The sequence below is a fragment of the Pelophylax lessonae genome (assembly GCF_965119305.1).
Source record: "Pelophylax lessonae genome assembly, chromosome: 3".
NCBI lineage: Eukaryota > Metazoa > Chordata > Amphibia > Anura > Ranidae > Pelophylax > Pelophylax lessonae.
This window is the reverse complement of record NC_138770.1, coordinates 175,773,999-175,795,136: the sequence shown is the minus strand read 5'-3', so window position 1 is coordinate 175,795,136 and position 21,138 is coordinate 175,773,999. Positions and strand designations below refer to the sequence as shown.

At 41.4% G+C, this 21,138-nt stretch overlaps 1 protein-coding gene across 3 annotated transcripts in view; it reads left to right on the top strand.

Annotated features, from left to right (window-relative positions):
* EPHB1 (EPH receptor B1) overlaps window positions 1-21,138 on the top strand; it is a 453,186-nt gene that overhangs the window by 193,389 nt on the left and 238,659 nt on the right. For all 3 annotated transcript variants that reach the window (XM_082252213.1, XM_082252214.1, XM_082252215.1), the window contains exon 3: window positions 18,614-19,295. In XM_082252213.1, the coding sequence (XP_082108339.1) occupies window positions 18,614-19,295 (682 nt within the window). The remainder of the gene's footprint in view (window positions 1-18,613; window positions 19,296-21,138) is intronic.

Genomic DNA, 21,138 nt, shown 5'->3' with positions numbered 1-21,138 from the left:
AGGACTGCAGAGATCTGAGAGCTCCATCTCCACACACAGCGCGGAGATGGAGCTGTCATCCGCCTGCTCAGCGGGGATCGGCAGATAGATTCCCCGCTGAGAAGAATGGAGTCCTTCGGCGGAACGGACAGGTGTGAAAGGGGCCTTAAGTGTACATAATGTGCTGCCTTTGTGGGCTCTGATAAACATCTAGCCAATACACAATATTTATCTTCATTCCACTTTACTTTTATTTTAGTACATTGCTTTTAGTTGTTTTCAAGGGTATTTATAATGTACATTAAAGGAACAGTTGCACACACCATGGTGTTATATTAGTTAATTTTTGACATCTTTGGGTTCTCCAACAATGTCAGGGGTCCGTAGGTCAGTGTAAAAGTATTGTGTATTCAGTAGGAAGAAACTTGAGTATGGTTAAATTTATTAGATATACCCTTGATGGTATATAGCAGGGATCCTCAAACTACAGCCCTCCAGCTGTTGTGGAACTACACATCCCATGAGGCATTGTAAAACTCTGACTTTCACAGACATGACTATGCATGATGGGAATTGTAGTTACTAAACAAATGGAAGGCCGTAGTTTGCAGACCCCTGGTATATAGACTCCATAGTTTTAGCAGTAAGTACGGAATATATTTTCATTTATCCACCAATTTCTAAATTGCTAGATACCTTTAGGCATAATTTGGATTGCAAGGCCTAAAATTCTGCAGACCCCATGACACTGCCTGGTCTTCTGCCTGCACTTTGCATTATGGATAACCACCACAGCATTGGTGATGTCCACTCTGAATTCTGCCCATCATTTAATTCTGCCGAGCTGACTGTACATTGTACTAAGTTCGGTTTTCAACTGACGTATTCCTACACCGTATTTTGATAATCTGAAACACAGTTTCATGACCATAGAAGAAAGTGAAATAAAACCCATTTTCTATATAGAAATATCCATAGAGTGCTTCTTTAAATAACTGTTTTGAAGCACATTTTGTAGTTTGATGCGTCATTATCGCTGGGACGAACAGAGCAGGTCCCATGGATAGGATTCTGCTTAAATCTCTGCAGGTTCAGCAAGCATTGTATATGAGAAGCTTTGTTTGCCAGGCCGGTGACAGTTACACAGGAACACCTACTGAGATTAAACAAGCTTTCCCTAGCTTTAGAGGACAACCGAGAGCAAGAGAAAGCTTCATAATCAGGAGGCCAAGACGGAGATCTTTCTTTTTACAGCCTAGGAGGTTAATTGGGATTACAGTGGTATTTTGAGAGGCATCTGAACCTTTGATTCAACTTTCCTCCCCCACAGTCTGCTAACAGGACTCCACTGATTGGGCTCTGATGATTTTTAACTCTTTTGTTCTGGTAAAGAATGCTAAGTAAGGCCATTTCAGCAACATACACCTATTTTAGTTACATTGTGTTATGCTCTTATATTATAGGCTATTTCTAGAATATATACCTACAGAACATGTAAAGTCACAGACACGCTTTGTAGCCACCAGGGGGCACCAGTCTCATCCCCATGTTTCACACACCAATGCATGTTTGGCTGTGCAGCAACCAGAGTAACCCGAGTAAGACAATGCAATGTTGGTTGCTGGTTTATAGAGACAATGCAAAGTCAATCCCAGAGGCAGGTTTTTGCATGGTGCTTACGGGAAATCTGTCATGAGAGAAACATGCAAGCTGCCATTGTTGACTTGATTCTGAAAATACTGATTGCCTGGCTAGCTCTAGCTTAATGGCTTGCTGCCAGGACCAGCATACAGCATGTAAAGTCAGCCTGAAATCGGAACTACTGGTCTACTTTAGGTATATATACCTAAAAAAAAATATATATATATATATATATATATATGTATACAAAAAATATATATATATATATATATATATATATATATATATATATATACATATATGTATACATATATATATATATATATATATATATATATATAGAGAGAGAGAGAGAGAGAGAGAGAGAGAGACTGAATTTAAAAATGTATTGAAACCCAGACACACACACAGTATATACTACTGTGTGTGTGTGTGTATATATATATATATATATATATATATATATATATAGTATGTGTGTGTATCTTCTGATCTCCACTTTTCCAAATTAATTAAAAAAAAATTTAACATACTGTGACCAGTCAGTATTCCTGATCCCGCCACACCAGTCATGTGATACGGCTGTACACACTGTCACCAGTGTGATAACGCTGTACCACACTGGTTACAGTATGTACAAAAAATAAATAAATAAATAAATAAATCATGAAAACAAATATTTCATTTTCTTAATTTTCCAAAAAAATGTGCCAAAAAATTGCAACTTCCAAAAACTTGCTGTGCCTTTTAATAAAGACTGCCTGTGTTCCAAAAAGGGGTTATTTGGGGAGGGGGTATTTGTACTGTCCTGGCATTTTAGGAGCCTCTAGAAATGAGATAGGCAGTCCATCAGAAATGATCAACTTTCAAATATATATACTATAGATTGTATACACTATAACTTTCACACAAACCAATTAATATACATTTTAGCCAACATTTATGAAGACATTTTATTTTATTGGATATGTTTGAAAACAGAAAGTAGAGAATTTTTTTTTTCAAAATATTCATTTTTATTTTATTTTTTTATTTATATGGCAAAAAAAAAAAAAGCGACGAACAAATACCACTAAAGAAAGTTCTATAAAAAAAAAAAATGATATACATTTAATTTGGGTATAGTGTTGCATGACCCCACAATTGCCAGTGATAGTAGCGCAGTGCTGAGTATCAAAAAATTAGAGGGGTAAAACCATCCAAAGCTCACATGGTTAAACATGCCTCTCTCCAGTCTCTTGTGCCTGTACAATGTAGCAAAGCACTGTACTTTGCAGAATAATTTTATTACAGCAGGGTACCGCCACTCTTATTTCATTCTGTTTTATATATTCAGGGTAATTTAGTCCAAAGATAGATTTATCTAATTATACCAGCATTCGTTAAAAATTCATATCATTTTAAGGAGTACATAACTGGACAGATGGGGTTTATGTTTTATATTAGCCTAGAATGCGTCTTTCAGATCATTTATCCTTCAGCACCTCTAGTACCATGGACAGCTACAAGTGTAGAGGCTGTTTAACTGCAGCGCTCCCAGGGGAAAGAACCTGATTTCTTCTCGGAGAATGGTAAATGGGATGCTGATACTGATGTGTATGTCCTAATTATTATAAAAAGTTGCTCTTTATTCAGGAAGTTGGTGCAGTAAAGTACAAAGTAATCCATTACAGCCAACCACCTTTTTTCAATAAGCCTGTGTAACTAAGGAACAATATTTAATAACATAATTCAGTATCCTGCTAAACTCCCCTTCATACTTAAAGCGTATCTAAACCCATCAATGTAACGCAGGGGTGTCAAACTCAACTTCATCGAGGGCCGCATCAGCATTATGATTGCCCTCAACGGGCGGGTTGCATCTGTAATACTAGATGTCCAGAGTATCCCAAACCCCTTACATCAGATGTTAAGAGTCCACCCACACCCTCCCTTACATCAAAGTGCACCCCTTACCTCGTGTTGCTGCTGGGAAGAAACTGGTGGCAGAGCTGGGAAGCAGAAAGTGTGGGGTCTGCAAGAGGCCCAAAGGAGGACTGGAGCTCTACTGCAGCTCCAGGTGAGGTGTGAGGGCTGCATGAAATGGACTGGAGGGCCAGATTCGGCCCTCGGGCCTTGTGTTTGACACATGTGATGTAACGGTTTCCCAAAACGGTTACATTTAAGACATTCTGTGAATGATAACTGTTACAGTTGCTTGTGTTCTCACCGAAACTGTCAAGCCTTCAAGTGGATGGTATCATAACTGATCAAATGTGCGGCGCCAAGGCAACCGCAGATCAAACTGAGGCTAAGATGGCAGCTTTGTTGGCTGTAAACGATAGGAGGGTTTAGTTCCACTTTAGGAGGGATGAACTTCGGTCGGCAAATGAGGTCACTTTAACCACTTAAAGACTAAGGCCCCTTTCACACTAGCGGACCGTTCAGATCCGGCTGTCCGTTTTTCAGGTGGATCTGAATGGATGCCCCATGCATCTCTATGGGGCATCAGATGTCAGCGGAGACATGTCCGCTGACATGCGATCCTGTCTGTCACATCTGGATGGATGGAAACCCTATTTTCCATCCGTCCAGTGGATCGGATCGAATGGGATCGGATGAGAACGGACAGGCGGTCCGTTCTCATCCGATTCCCCCATAGAGAACAGCGGGGATCTGACAGCTCTGTCTCCACACACAGCATTGAGACAGAGCTGCCATCCGCCTGCTCAGCGGGGAATCGGCGGATCGATCCCCCGCTGAGAAAAACAGAGTCCGCTGACAGACTCCCATGTGTGAAAGGGGCCTAAGCCTTTTTCTGACACTTCTTGCTTACAAGTTAAAATCAGTTTTTTTTTTGCTGGAAAATTATTTAGAACCCCCAACAGTATATCTATTTTTTAGCAGAGATCCTAGAGAATAAAATGGCAGTTGTTGGAATATTTTATGTACAACTGTATTTGTATTGGTTAAAAATTCACTTTAATGAATTAAAAAAACTGAGTTAGCCCAATGTTTTTGTATAATGGGAAAGATGATGTTACCCATTCTATGCATTAAGATAAAAAGCCTTCTGTGTGCAGCAGCCCCTCCAATACTTACATGAGCCCCCTCTCCGCATCCATGAGTGCCTCAGCCATTCTGTCTCCTGATTGGCTGAGACACAGCAGCGATGCCATTGGCTCCCTTTGCTGTCAATCAAACTCAGTTAGCCAATCAGTAGAGAGAGGGGGGGCAGGGCCAAGCAGCAGCTCCTATCTGTGTGGATACACAGAGCTACAACTCGACTCGGGTGCCCCCATAGCAAGTTGCTTGCTGTGGGGGCACTCAACAGGAGGGAGGGCCAAGAGCTCCAGCCAGGGACCCCAGAAGAGGAGAATCAGGGCTGCCCTGTGCAAAACTAACTGCACAATAACATGTTTGTTATTTTAATAGACAAAAAAAGGAGACTTTACAATGACTTTAAGGATCCTTTGTTGGGGTAGAGGGTTTCGGTATTTGCATGTGAATGTCTGAATGAGGTTTGGTAGGGAGCGATATTTCCAGAGACGTTATGAGTTGAGGATATGTAGAAGGACATTATGATGTACAATGTGCTGCTTAGCAAGGGATGAAGGCATGGGTACATTGTCAGGGACACTATGGTGCTGAGGTGGTATTGATCAGTCAGTGATATTTCCAGGGCCATTGTGTGTTTAAGTTGAGGGCACCTTGCTGCCCTTCAATAATAAGACATTCTTCCTGCTAATATATACACATACTCTCCATTATGAAGAGTTAAAGGAAGACTACTCATGTCCCTATCACTGATTGTTAATAAGTTAAAGAGAAGAAGATTCCGATCTATTATAGGGACTTCATTATGTGCAATACACCTTCAGCTGGAGACGAAAGCTGACAAGCCGCAGCCTTTCCTTAATCATATGTATGCAGCACAGAACGGTGACAGCAGAATAGCAGCGGTAGGTGTTACCATGGTTACCATAGGAGCGAAAAAGGGAGTATCCACTTCACAATGGGGCAAGGGAAGGGAGATGGTGGCAGGGGGCTTGTAGATTGTAACAGAGTTCAGATAGTATTCAAGAGAAAAATTCCAGAAAAATATGTATTTATGACATACTTATCTGCAACATCTTGTTTTAACCCCCGGAGATGACTAGCAGTCATGAAAGTATGTGATAAAAGGTATGCGGCTGGGGGGGGGGATTTGTGACTTCATGAACTGGAAGGAAACATGAAGCAAAAGTGGACCCGTTGCATACAGCAACCTATCAATTTTCATGAAAAAGAAGCAATCTGTGTGCTCCATGTTTGCATTTTCTTTCATAAAAGATGCTTTTGTGAAAACCTGAACAAAGAGAACTAAAGTAAACCTGGAACTATTGCCAATATTCCACGACTGCAATTGTACCTGGAAGGCCCATCGAGGCCATCAGTGCAAATGGCCCACTGAAAATCATTTCAATAAAGTGGAGCTACATTGTATCTGAGCTCCACAAACTGAAAACACTGTTTCATTCTTTTTTATTATTAAAACAAAGTCACCCATCCATGTTTCCATGCTTTATTTTGTTCAGAAATCACTTTGAAAAACACCCCTTAGCATTTCTAGCCATGGCCATCTTGAATAAGGGTAGACGATTCATGTAGTCAGGGCCGCTGATAGGGGGGGACCACCAGCCCTCTTGTAGGGGGCCCGAGCACACAGGGAGGCCCACACAGAGAGGGGGATTAGTGATGGACAACAAATACAGAAATCTTCCTCCAGCACCTGAATCTGATCTGTCCCTCTCCCTGCTATCAGCTTTTATCTGTTGAGAAAGAGACAGTTGTCCCTCACTAATCCCCCTCCCTTGTGTGGCCCCCTCCCAGCACTGGCTCTAATGTTATCTCTGCTCAGGAGTGTATTTGTAAATTGTAACTTTGTTTCTCTCTCTCTGTCTCTCTGATCACTGAGCTCCAACTGCCCAGCCTGTATATTTTTCTCATCTCATCTTCTTTTTTATTTAACATAGTTTTTTTTTTTTTTAGATTTAGCGGGAATTATGTGATTTATGTTATATTTGTGTCTGCTAATAGTGATTTTTTTGTAATTTTAGCTAAATATATCTTTAATATTTTCTTGAGGGGGCCCTGCCAGGTAGTCTGTACGGGGCCCTGCGATTTCTAACAGCAGCCCTGCATGTAGTATTTACTTTCTGGAATCCATCTAGAATCCATCCTTACTATGTAGAAACCCTTTCACATGAACAGTACAATATATACAGGCAGCAAGTACACTTCCGCATGATCAGGCATGCAGGGAGGAGGGTGAGCTTAGCTGAGAACCCCTCCTTCAGATGAAAAAAAAAAAATGCCCATGGGATGTATGACATTATTTTGGCCTAGGCTTGAAACCAGGAAACAACTGAAGAAATGTAGAAAAAAAAAGTATAAAACAAGTACTTATATTATACCTTCCTATCTATTTACTAATGCTGGCAAGTTAAGGATTACAAATACATAATGTTGATTAAGGCCCCTTTCACGCAGGCAGACCATTCAGATCCACCTGTCAGTTTTTCAGGTGGATCTGAACGGATGCCCCATGTATCTCTATGGGGCATCGAATGTCAGCGGAGACATGTCCACTGACATCTGATCCGATCTGTCAAATCTGGACGGATGGAAACCCTATTTTCCATCCGTCCAGCGGATCGGATCTGATGGGATCGAATGAGAACGGACAGACGTTCCGTTCTCATCCGATTCCCCCATAGAGCACAGTGGGGTCCAGACAGCAGTGTCTCCGCACACAGAGCGGAGACAGAGCAGCCATCTGCTTGCTCAGCGGGGGACAGGCGGATCGATCCCCCGCTGAGAAAAATGGAGTCCGCCGACGGACTCTACAGTGTAAAAGGGGCCGTAGAGTTTAGTTCCACTTTAGGGTGGCCATACATTTGACAATTGGTGACAAATTAAAAGAGAAACTAAACTTACCTCCACTCTAATGGTCTGCGTTCCTTGCTGGCACCGGCATCTTCTCCCTGGGTGCCGCTCTTCCAGCTTCTCCATTGGCCGGCGTGGGATACTGTAACACAATGTGCATGTGCTGGAGTCAGTCATTCTGGCACAACGACTGTGCCAGCGATGTATATGCTGCAGAGGACTGCAAGCAAGGCAGGTAGGTGTATTTTATTGCAGAGGAGACATTGAATTTTTCTTTTGTGAAAAAAGCCTGCCTGCTCGCAGAACTTTCTCCTGCTATAATGACTTTTTTGGGGTTGATTTACTAAAGGCAAAGCTACTATGCACTGCAAGTGAACTTGCTTCAGAGCTTAGTAAATGAAGTAATCCTTCACTTTGCAATGAATATCCAATCACATGCAAGGAAAATACAAAATCTGCATTTTTGCTTGCACATGATTGGAGGATAGAAACCAGCAGAGCTTCCTCTTATTTCAAAGCTTCCCCCCTCAGATCACTAGGAAGTGCACAGTATATTTGCCTTTAGTAAATCCACCTCTGTGTGCTTTGTAATGCTTACATAATACTGCACTATATACATAATTATATACAGTAGGCACTATGGTCACATTAAATTAGAGTCATACTTTGCTGCATAGTGAGCGTTTGACGTCTTAAATCGCTTCCTTATCATTGGAAATGCATGAATAGATTGACTAGCAATGCGGCAGAAGGCTCATTTGTCCGCATAGTAAGTGCCCATAATATAGAAGATAAGTGACATTATTCAGTGTGTCTTGGATAATAATTTGTAGATTGGAGTCTTCGTTTGCTATAATAGTAGATAATTAGCTACATATATATAATTATATGGCTATCAGTTGACAAGTTTTCACGGTACTAATGAGATTGGACAAAGGAGATGGTGCGCCATGTTGGCCAATCTTATTATCCAGCTATTGTCACTGTTTGCCACGTTTTGACATTATCAAAATCTACATTTAAATGCAGATGCATGCTCACTGACTTAATATTAGCCAGCACAAAAAAATACCCATAATTCTGTCATTAGTTTCCGCCCTGTAGCACAGAGCGGTGAAATATGTGATATCTGATATAAGCCAGCAAGACCTGGAGAATCTGTCTTTTCTGATGATTGGCTGAACCTACCAAAGTCATGGTAAATTCTTACTGTAGCAAATCATTTTTAAAAAATGTCTACCTATAGTTGCCCTATTATAAGTCATGACTACAAATATATGAAATATTAATTAAAAGGGTGCATGCTTCACATTTACATTTTTCCAGCCCCCTCTGAAATGCTTCACTGTTAAAGGGGAAGTAAACTCCTCAAAAAAATGTTTCTTTTTTCCCCCCCTGCAAATAAATGCATAATGTGCTAGAATGCATTGCATACTAGCACATTATGTGACACTTACCTCTAACGAAGCCCGCGTTTTCCCTGCTGCTGGCTGCATCCATCTTCAGCCGTCTTTGCGGACTCCGGCAGTATTGCTGGCCGGAGCCGCGTGACTTCACTCCCGCGCATGCGCGCGGGAGCCGCCAGTCACAGCACAGGGCTCTGAAGAAAGGGCACGGGCGGCCGCTTCTTTAGAGCGTATGCACCGATGATGTCATCGGCTGCATGCAATGTAAATATCTCCTAGACGGTGCAAGTTTAGGAGATATTTATAGCACCTATAGGTAGGCCTTAATATAGGCTTACCTATAGGTAAAAGTCTTTAAATTGGGTTTACAACCACTTTAAAGGAAATCTGTCACATAGAAAAATACCTTTGTTGGAAGCCTCAGATGGAAGCTTACATCATGTGACTTACTAGGCTGCATACTAGTTCCAGGAGCTGAATATTAACCTATTCTAAGAGGCTGATTTACTAAAGGCAAATAGATTGTGTAATTTACAAGTGCAGCTGCACTCTGTAAGGGCAACGTGGGGGGTTCTTTACTGTTAGGGCTACAAGATTGTGGAATTCTCTACCACAAGATGTGGTTTCTGCGGGAAGTATGGTGGCTTTCAAAAGACTCTTAGACGTACATCTCAAGGATCAGAACATTCAGGGCTATGTGAGATGATTACAGCCACACACACCTACACAGGTTGAACTGGATGGACTATTGTCTTTATTCAACCTCAACTACTATGTAACTATTTGCTTCAATGCTTAGTAAATGAGGGGGAGATCTACTGACTTCCATCAACCAATCATGTGCAAGCATAAATGCTTTTTTTTTTCATTTTCCTTGCACATGATTGGGTTTTCTTTGCAAAAGCTAAGCTTTGCCTCATTTACTAAGCTTTGGAGCAAACGAGCTTGCAGAATGCAACTGCACAGTGTATTTGCCTTTAGTAAATCAACCCATGTTATCACTAACACTGGGGTCTGTTTATATAACATAAAATGCTGTAATAATGTGACAAACATTTGCACAGCTGCAAGGAAAAAAAAAAACATATTTTGTCTAATATGATTATTTTTTTATGTTTGTCAACACCATCTAGTGGCTATAATGTGGTATTTTCCTAAATGAGGTATTTCTGGAAAAATAATATTGCAGTATGGCCTCTAGATGGCCCATACAAAATAATCATATTAGACAAATCTGAAAGATTGTTGTCACATTTGTGCAGCTAACTTTTTATAGCCCCTTAGAGCACGCAGCCCAACACAATTTCAGCTTCATGTTATTGTTTTTCAATTAGGCATTTTGCTTTTGCATAAAAAATGTCATATTCTCATTTACTGCAGCATTTGTGTTCCTGTGTTATAAAACAAACATGTAGCTCTTGCGTGATGCTCTCTTCAGCAAGGTGCGTCTGGCTGTTCAGATATCTGTCCCCCCTGTGTCTGTGTTCCTTACCGAGGACTTGGACAACTGCCAGAGAACAGACATTTCTCATTCAGCTTTGATGTAACCTCACTTAGAGCAGCTTTAAATACATACCGAGAGATTTTTTTTTTTTTTAACTTCACATCTCATGCTGCCAAACAAAGCTACCTATAAGGGACAAGGTCTATTTATAGGGTGTAATTACCAATAATGAATATTTCCCTGGGTGCTTCATCCTATATCACCTTATATTTACCTGTCAGGCTACAAACCATTACACCTTCCTAGTTCTGGAACTTTTACATTCCTTTGATACGGCCTGGCATGACCTGGAATTTACAGATATAAATGAAGAAAACACATTTACCGTATGGATTCATTAACAAATGCATTAGATGTAACTAGTATAGTGCTGGCCATACTTTATACAATGTTCTTGTGTAACTTAGATCTACCAAAACCATATAATATGAGGTCATATAAAAATATGAACATAAAAATGTTCAATTTATATGTATTCATGCAGACACTTGCACTCAGGGCCGGGACAAGGGGTGAGCAGGAGGGGAAGCTGCCCTGGGCACAATGGGGCGCCCTGACCTTGGCCCTAAGAGAAAGGGGGGGGGGCTCGGTTTGGCATCTTTGCCCTGAGCGCTGGATGACCTTATCCCGCCACTGCTTGCACTACATAGTTTGAAAAAAAAAAAAAATAAGATATCTGCGCCCGGATCCAAACAAATAAGCCAGTGTGCACTATACCCTTGATACTAAGTGTACATAAACAATTCAAATATAAAGTACATAACGAGCATGAAAATTTCAATAATTAAAAAAATAGCATAAGTGAAATTAATGAAAAATGACTTTTCATGAATAAATTGTTAATACAATAAACAATGTATAAAGTGATTCTTCAGAAATATTATATAAAAGTCCTTCTGCCAAGTGTGAAGAAAGGAAGGATGTTTGCAATAGGAATATTATACAGGGGGATTGATTTACTAAAACTGGAGAGTGCAAATTCTGGTGGAGCTGTGCATGGTAGCCAATCAGCTTCTAACTTCATCTTGTTCAGCTTGCTGTGGGGGCACCCTAGCAGGCGTGTTCCCGATCTGTGGCTGTGTGTGTCTATTCACAAACAGAGCCACGACACTGCCCCGCCCCCTCTGTCTCCTGATTAGCTCACTGACTGTGATTGACAAAAGCCAATCCCGCTGCTGCCAAAAGCCAATCAGGAATGCGAGTCTCTAGAGAGTCAAGGCTCTCATGGACATCGCTGGATCGAGAAGGGGCTCAGGTAAGTATTGGGGGGGCTTCTGCACACAGAAGGTTTTAACCGTCATGCATAGAATGCATGAAGGTAAAAAAATATTGTACCTTTACAACCACTTTCAGCTTTGTCAAAAAAAAAAAACTGGAAGCTGGTTGATTTCTATATAGAGCTGCACCAGATTTTGCAAATCATTTCAGTAGCGCACTTATAGGGTTCCGCTCCTTTTACACCTATATGTGTGTATGTATATATATATATATATATATATGTGTGTGTGTGTGTGTATATACCCCTATACAGAAGTTCAGATGCCATGCCTGTCTCCAAAGATGCCCAAAAAATGCCCAATAAACGCCTGAAACAAAAACGCCCAGGTGTGAAAGGAGCGGAGCCCCATCCCTGCGCTAATAAAAATTCTAAGAAAAATTATCTTTTTTTTTTTTCTGGTTCTGGACATGCTACAGAGCTGAAACTTCACAGGTACACTTTTTAGACCCCCCAGACACTAAATCCAAAGAAATCTCATTTTTGTTTTTCAATAATTGGCTCTCTATCAAAAACAACAATTTTTAAGAACTTTTTTTGTGTGATTAATAGTCCCTGGGGTATGACCCAGAACCCTAGGCACTTTTTGGGGGCATTTATTGGGTTTTAGGGCTTCAAAATTGTGTTTTTTGATTACCGAAGTTCGGGTCCCATTGATTTCAATGGGGTTCTGGAATCCGGGCCGAACTTTCGGAAAGTTCGGGTGTTCTGGCCGAACCGAACTTTTCAAAAGTTCGATCATCCCTAGTCATGACCATGTGGTTCTCCAGTTATGTTACCATTACTAATCTACATAATCTGAAAAAATAAATACAATATATATATATATATATTTTTTTTTTTTTTACAAGGGGAGGGGGGTGGCTCAACTGGTATTGACAATGGTAAACCAGGTGCAGAACAGGGGAATGCAGGAGGATTAGTCGAAGCAGGTCTGTCCTGCACTTCAGCAGTAAACAAACATGGCTTCAATGCGGACTTTGTACAGCAAGTCTATAGCCCAAAACAAAACATCTGCTCATACGAGTCACAAAAATGGCCATACATGGCTGGAATTTCAGCTGTTTTCAAAGTTGATTAAAAAAAAAAAAAGAAAAAAATATTGAACCAGGAAAATTGTAAGACGAACAATGTCTGCATTCTATCAGTCACAGTTCAGGTGTTTAGACATTCATAGGCACAGCGGCAGTCTGAATATTACAGTCACCAAGAGAGACTCTCCATCCACATTGTTAAGTGTGGATGGAGGAAGCTATTGATTTCTCTTTTTCAGCCCATGATGCTGAATGAGAAAAATCCACGTGTATAGCCAGCTTGAACCAAAGTCAATTCCTGACTAATAGGTTGCTCCATTATGGGTTTATCAAAAAACAGGCAGCTCTTTAGTGTTCTGTCAGCAGTCAGCCTTTTCACCCAACATCGGACTGTCACAGCAATAGGAGAGAGAGAGAAGGCGCCCTAAACATCATTCAGATCACATATATAAAGGCCTGTAAATAACTGAGATGAATTAGCAAGGTCTGGCTGCCAGGTGAGATGTGGACCTAGGAATGGAGGCTTTATCCCGCCTAAGGCTCTACGAAGCCTCCAGGCTCCGGAACCCTGCAAGAATTAGAATATCATATCAGACACAAATCTTAGAGCCTCCTGCCATGTGTAGATGAGAAACCTAATGGCTCGTTTCCACTGAGCGTTATGGTACGGTTCGGTACGGTACGCTATTTTTGCCGTTTCCATTGTGAATGGTACCCTAATTCCGAACCGTACCGTACCACTTTTTTGGGACCCTTTCGTTGGGGTACCAAGCACATTAGTATCGTACCAACAGGGTGGAGCTACACTCTGCAGAACTTTGATTGGTTGACAGAGAATCGTCGATCACAGCTTTCCTGCTACGCCACGCTTATCATGAAAGGGTACTATTGGCAGTGGAAACGCAAGGTGTACCCTTCCGAACCGAACCGTACCGTACCACTCAGTGGAAACGAGGCATAAGTGACACATACACACTGTCCACAGTTTTCAGCCAAGCATAAATACAAAAAAGGGAAATCAGAAATAAAAAGAATGTTGGTCTCATCTAAGTGTATTGCCAAGCTCTTCATTTTTCTAATACGGTACCATACATTATTAATGGAGGTTTGATTTGCATGGAGTGTAAGTGCTAATGTTGTTGGGAATGAAATTTTCCACCACTGTCTCGCCACGTGTACCTTATCCTCCTTCATCTCCTGTTTATTTCATTATCAGAACAATAACATTGCCTTTTAAGATGGGGTTTTAATTAGTTGCCTCGGTGGCTTCCTCCCCGGAGCTTGCGGAGCGCAAATTTCTAAAGTAGCATGAAGTGCTATCCAGGCAAATTAATCTTTGTGATTAATATCACTTACCTTTGTGATGCAAGAGTAGCAGGGATGTAGATAATGAGCAAGAAGAACACAAGATGATGCTTAGTGGGGGATCTGCTTCACGCAAAGGAAAAGAATGATTTGTAGTTTTCTCGAAAGACAACTCGTGCTAGCATGGAGCAACATGCTAAAGAACTAACATAAAAGCTTCTAAAATAAAGTTCCAATATATCTCCAGCTTGGTGCAGTACAATAGAGCCTTCTTGATATCTTTCACTTGCATGACCAATCCCACCGGAAAAAAGGGTTTTATGTTTATGATAGTAAGGAGAGCCATACAATTAATTTCATTATGCCCCTGGGGCCCACTGTTCATCTGCAAAAATCCTAAAGTTGTCACCAAAACAGGGGGTAAAGGGACATCCTCAATTGGGGACACCTATTCCACCTATTACAACTGTCTAATAAGGGATTTCCTCTCTTTTTACAGAGATTTCCTATCATTTTCTGTTGCATCTCTTGAAAAATAGAAACTGGCAGGGGCTTTTACTCCGGCGCAATAATCAGTCTAGGGCATGTCTTTTTGAAGTCTATTTCTACTTTGAAACAGAAAGAGAACATTGGGAAAAATGATACTCCAAAATGCTTAAAGAGGAAGTAAACCCGTTTAAAAAATGTGAAAAAAAAACCTGTAAAGACAAAGGCATAATGAGCTAGTATGCATCGCATACTAGCTCATTATGAAGTACTTACCTAAAAACGAAGCCCCCTCAGTGCCGACAGGACGGCCGACATGTCCGGCCGTCCTGCTTCCTGGATCTCGTCCTCCGGCCATCTGATTGGCCGGGGGCGCGATTACATTACTCCCGCACATGCGTGCGGGAGCCGCCATTCACGGCACTGGGATCTGAAGGAACGGCACGGGTGGCCGTTCCTTCAGAGCGCATGCGCCCATGACGTCATCGGCTGCATGCACTGTAAATATCTCCTAAACGGTGCAAGTTTAGGAGATATTTTTAGCACCTATAGGTAAGCCTTAATGTAGGCTTACCTATAGGTAAATGTAAACTAAAGGGGTTTACAACCTCTTTAGGTGTAAATTTAGATCAAGGACACTTTTCTCTATAGCAGTAGTACAGTCATAAGTTCACAGCTGAAGGCCATTAACAAAAAAGGGGTTTAGCACAATTGTGGTAGACAGGAACAGTCTATCTCTTGCAGCTGATGACCACAAGACAGTTCATGATTCTAAATAACAGCAGATTGGAACAGCCTTGACTCTTTCAGCTGATGACCACAAGACAGTTTGGGCAAATTCGGGTAACTGGAACAGTCACACATCCACAATTGGGGACTGTGGATACCTGCAGCACAGTGTTCCTGCTCTACTTACAGACCCAGGAGGGAGATCCTGTTTGCGGCCTCTGTTCATAGCACAGAGTAGTCCAGCAGCCAGTCCTGGAAGGCTCCAGGGGCAAGTAGCCCCCTAGGGCATCAACAGTTCTTCCTTGCAGGAAGGAAGGCTAGGTATCCAAGACCCGTTTTACAAGCCTATTTACTCCTTTCTCTCCCCTCCTTCTGGGCACACCTCCTCAGGGATTGGGCAGAGGGTAATAAATATTTAGGCTGTAGGATTTGAATTTGCCACACCAAGCTCTGGAGGTTTCCCAACATGAGCCAGTGGGAAACAATCAATCCCACAGCCTGCGGAGCCACAATAGACTCAACCAATCCAGCCCCCCTGGTTACAGATTGAGCGCAGACTAAATTTCCTTGCAGCCCATCTAGGAATGTGCTACAGGAGCAAAAAGGAGAAGAGGCTGCGGGGACCAGTCTTATGCCAGAGGAAGTGGAGGATCAGGTAAGTAAAAGTGCTTTTCCTGATCCCCCAGACTTAAATGAGCATATAGTTCTTATAACTTAAGAATTAGAGAGAGAATTGAAATGACTGAGATTGTTTTAAAGTAAAGCATGCATCCACAATAATATCTGGGCATACCAAGACCATTTACTATTATTATTGCTGTTATTTTCGGAGGAGTAGCTGGAAAGAGGTTTCACGTAAAGTACATTTTTACTGTGAGGTATAACTGGCTGCACCTCTCTGGAGATTCAAAAAAGCCTTTAAAAAGCATTTTAATATTGTGTTCCTCTGTGCAGGGGATAACCATATGTCTTCCTACAGAATCGCTAAATTATATTGCAGAAACAGCTTCCGTTTCCTTTTCCTCCATCCCGCATCCCCTTCCATAAATCACGTCTTCTAAATTCTTTCAACCACCAGCATCCATCTGCAGAATATGAAGTACTCTAGGTATCACCTCTCCAAGATCCACAATGATCTAACTAATATATCAGAGAAAGCTCGTCAAGAGCATTCTTAGAGCAAAAGAAAACCCGTCTTTTTTTTATGGTTCCATTACTGCTGTAAGAACCGGTAAACCGTAAACATCAGATCTTATGATAACCTTCTCAATTATGAATTTAAAAAAAAACCTTTACCTTTCACAATTATAGACTATGATAATTGAAATAATTGTGTCCTCCCTCTGTCTTAAAGCGGTACTAAACCCATAAACCAAAATGCGTTATATTGCAGCTTATTTTTCAACTTTAGCAGACCAAGCTGTTCAGCAGAAGTGGCAGGAAGAGGGTTGAGACAAACTATTTAACACTTGGTCCGCTTTTATTCATTTACAGTATGTACATCCTTTATCCTATAGGGACAAATTGTTTGTGGTAACTGCTTAAAAAGTGTTAGTTGGAGTTCAGCTTCAATTTGTTAGGCAGGTCCATCTAAAGCTGCTAGTACACTCCTCTCTCCCCAAATAGATGATGCTACTCTCCAGGGGTGGCTCTATTACTCCTCCATGGATTGGAGACAGGGCCGCTGATAGGGGGGGATCACCAGCTCTCTTGTAGGGGGCCCGAGCACACAGGGGGGCCCACACAGAGAGGGGGATTAGTGATGGACAACAAATACAGAAATCTTCCTCCAGCACCTGAATCTGATCTGTCCCTCTCCCTGCTATCAGCTTTTATCTGTTGAGAAAGAGACAGTTGTCCCTCACTAATCCCCCTCCCTGTGTGTGGGCCACCCCTCCCTCCCTCCCAGCACTTATCTCTGCTCAGGAGTTTATTTGTAAATTGTAACTTTGTTTCTCTGTATCTCTGATTACTGAGCTCCAACTGACCAGCCTGTATATTTTTCTCATCTCATCTTCTTTTTTATTTAATATAGTTTTTTTTTTTAGATTTAGCAGGAATTATGCGAGTTATGTTATATTTGTGTCTGCTAATAGGGATTTTGTTGTAATTTTAGCTAAATATATCTTTAATATTTTCTTGGGGGGGGGGCTGCCAGGTAGTCTGTACGGGGCCCCGCAATTTCTAAGAGCAGCCCTGATTGGAGACACCCTCACATAGGAGGTGTTACTGGGCAGAACACCAGGTGAAATTAAAAAAAAAAAAAAAATAGAAAAAGAATGCAGCCACCACATCTATAGATTGGTAAGCCTCAATATACAATGTTTTTTGTCCCCTTCCCATCAACAGTAGGCATGTATGAGGCTTCACGGAACTGGTTCTTTATATGTGAGGCCACATATATGCATGCCTGTCTTTCTGCTGGGAGAGTGCAGCACAGCATGCTCCCAACACAGGGGTTCTCCCATGAGCCCGGAATCCTGTACTAACAATCAGGACCCAGGACTCCCGTTTCCCAGTCACCTGATGACTGTGATAGCTTCTGATTGGCTATCACAGTGATCAGTCACTGTGAAGCTGCCCATGTGTTCTCTTTCTCCTCTGAATGGAAATAATGATAAATTGTATATTTCTCTCTTTGCCAGGGAGGAAAGATGTAAACAAACAGCTTAGTAAATGCGGGAAAAGCTCTGCTGATTTCCACCATCCAATCATGTGCAAGCAAAAATGCTGTTTGTTTTATTTTCCTTGTACCTGATTGGGTATTCTTTAAAAAGTGAAGCTTCACCGGATTCACTAAGCTACAGGGAAAATGCAACTGCACTTCCTAAGTGCACAGTCAATTTGACTTTAGTAAATCCACCCAAAGTGTCTTATTCTATTTATTTTTTACTACAGGATGTAAATAAGAACTAAAATTACACATTATGTGGTTGATGTACCCAAGCAATAGAAAAAGCCAGAGGGTGATTCAGCACTTCAGCATCTCCCCATACATAAAATGCCAAATTTTTGTGGGCTAAATAACTAAATAACACTTAGTGCCGGTTCACACTGCAGCGGCACGACTTCGGGGGCGACCTGTGAAGTCGCGTGCACCGCGACTTCAGCACGACTTGCACGGACTTCATAAAATGAATGTCTATGCAAGTCGCTCCAGGTCGCCCCGAAGTAGAACAGGACCCTTTTTCTAACTGTTCCTGTACTATACTATGGGACGCGACGGTGCGTGACTTATCAGGCTGACCAATTCGCCTGACAAGTCGTACCAGTGTGAATGGAGACTTAATGTGCTGCTTAATAGAATTCCTGTTTGATACATCTGTATTTCTTTTTTTCTCTACAGTGGGAAGAAGTGAGCGGCTATGATGAAAACCTCAACACAATACGCACATATCAAGTGTGCAATGTTTTTGGGCCCAACCAGAACAACTGGCTCCGTACTACCTTCATTCCTCGGCGGAATGCCCAGCGCGTCTACGTGGAGATGCGTTTTACTGTCCGAGACTGTAGTAGCCTCCCTAATGTGCCAGGGTCTTGTAAAGAAACTTTTAACTTGTATTACTATGAGTCGGACTCCCACGTTCCGAATAAAGACTCCGCTTTTTGGAATGATGCTCCTTACCTTAAAGTAGACACCATAGCTGCTGATGAAAGCTTCTCACAGGTGGACTTTGGTGGGAGACTGATGAAAGTGAACACTGAAGTTCGTAGCTTTGGCCCATTGACTCGCAGTGGCTTCTATTTAGCCTTCCAGGATTATGGAGCATGTATGTCACTCCTGTCTGTCCGTGTCTTCTTCAAAAAGTGCCCCACTGTGGTTCAGAATTTTGCAGTCTTCCCGGAAACCATGACTGGGGCAGAGAGCACATCGTTGGTGATAGCAAGAGGAACATGTATCCCCAATGCAGAGGAAGTAGATGTACACATTAAACTGTACTGCAATGGTGATGGAGAATGGATGGTGCCCATTGGCAGATGTACCTGCAAAGCTGGATATGAACCTGAAAATCATACTGTCTGTAAAGGTAAGATCTTGTTTCTACTTAGTGTCAATGACTAATGGATTGGCCCACTATAGCAAACAATATTTTATTTTGGTACAGTAACTGTATGTGCTGAAAGTTTTACTAAACCCAGGACCCCACATTCACTATATCTCATCTGCCACATGTGCACATAACATAGAAATGCAATTATTTTAGGTAATATAAACTGCTAAATACCTTTTCTCATCGGCAGTATATAGCAGTCTTGTGACTTTTATCAGTGTCTGGCCAAGCACTGGTTAAAGCTTGTAGGAGGATTTTTTATTCTCCACTGAGTGTCCTATGAGGCGGCATGACCTCTGCGCCTCTGTCTGGACAGTGCTGATTGGCCCTGTGCCGATCACATGCATGGTCCCAAAAAAAAGACTCTCTAGCAATACACACCAAACTGACCATGTTAAGAGTGCCCCCAAGACTCTGTACTATTAGAAGATGCATTGGAGACAGTGGAAGAAGGGGAGAATCAGAGAAGACAGGATCAAACAGCTTTTTTTACACAAAGCAAAGGATTAACCCCCTAGGTTCCACAGTGAGTATAATAAGCATGCTTTACTGTGTATACAGACTGATTTTACTGTTGTGGATTTAGTAACACTTTAAATTCTGTAATGATAGTATCAGTATATCAATTCCTTTTATAATTTACATGCCTTTATTTTTATTTTCTTCTACAATTACATGCAGACCAAGCAGTCCAGCAAAAGTGGCAAGCCTTTAGTTTCACAGTGCATATGGTCAACTTAATAATAATCTCGAATAAATAATCTCATTGATATGGCTGTTGTTTTACAAACCAACTTTTTATCTAGTATGCAACTTTATACTTTCCAGCCATGTATATTTATTGTATATTAAAACTGTACTCTACTGTGATCGTGCTTCTGGTGTTGGGGGTAGAGAAGTATTTTCTCTTGGAGTTGCTGGAACATGGGACCCTTCACAGTACTTTGCACTTGAACAGCGTTTTGATTCTTCCCATTTATTCTCCCCAACAAGATGGATAATGTAATCATGAACATTTCCAAAAGCCATTGCAAGCAATGCTCAAATTTTAACTAAAGCTTGTACTTGTTAGGCCATTTTGGGCTACTTACAAAATTTACCTCCATCAAGGCAAGTCTATCTGCCTGGATGATTAAAACCTCAGAACTCCCAGGTTTAGCTCAACATATGGGCGTAATGTGTAACATGCTCCAAAACGCGAACTCATCCTTTAACTGGAATTTCACTTTAGTTTCTCTTATGATGTTCTGTTGAAAGCTAGCACTGTTCCTCAGGTAGTTCTTCAACTAAAATTTTAATTTGAGCATTGCTAGAAGGAAATCTTTAGTTGTAGATTAAAGTGGTTATTAACCCTTACCTATACCCAGTGAAGTGACTGGCCTCAGGTGCTACTCAGAATGGGAAACAAAGCCTCCTACATAGGTTGTAGCTGTGTGGTAGAGGCTTCATATGGCTGGTCTTCAGCCAACAGGATTCTTGATGACCAACCCAATTTCAAAACTGACACAATGGGTAGGCACTGGAGAACTAAGGTAACTGGCACTTTCTGGGGTATTGCTTATTTATTGCTAGACTTTACATTGTCACAGTGCAAAACTATTATTATTTTCAGTATTTGTAGTAAAATGGTGTTCTACTATATAGCACAAATGCCCCCCCAAGGTGTTATACCCCAGGGTGAGTAATATAAATAATACAATTACATAAAGAAACCTCTGAATGATGAGTTTATGTTTGTGAGTACAAAACATACTGTATATAGAAAATATATATGTAACAAGATATAATAGAAGGGGGAGGCTTACCAATTTGCCTGCAC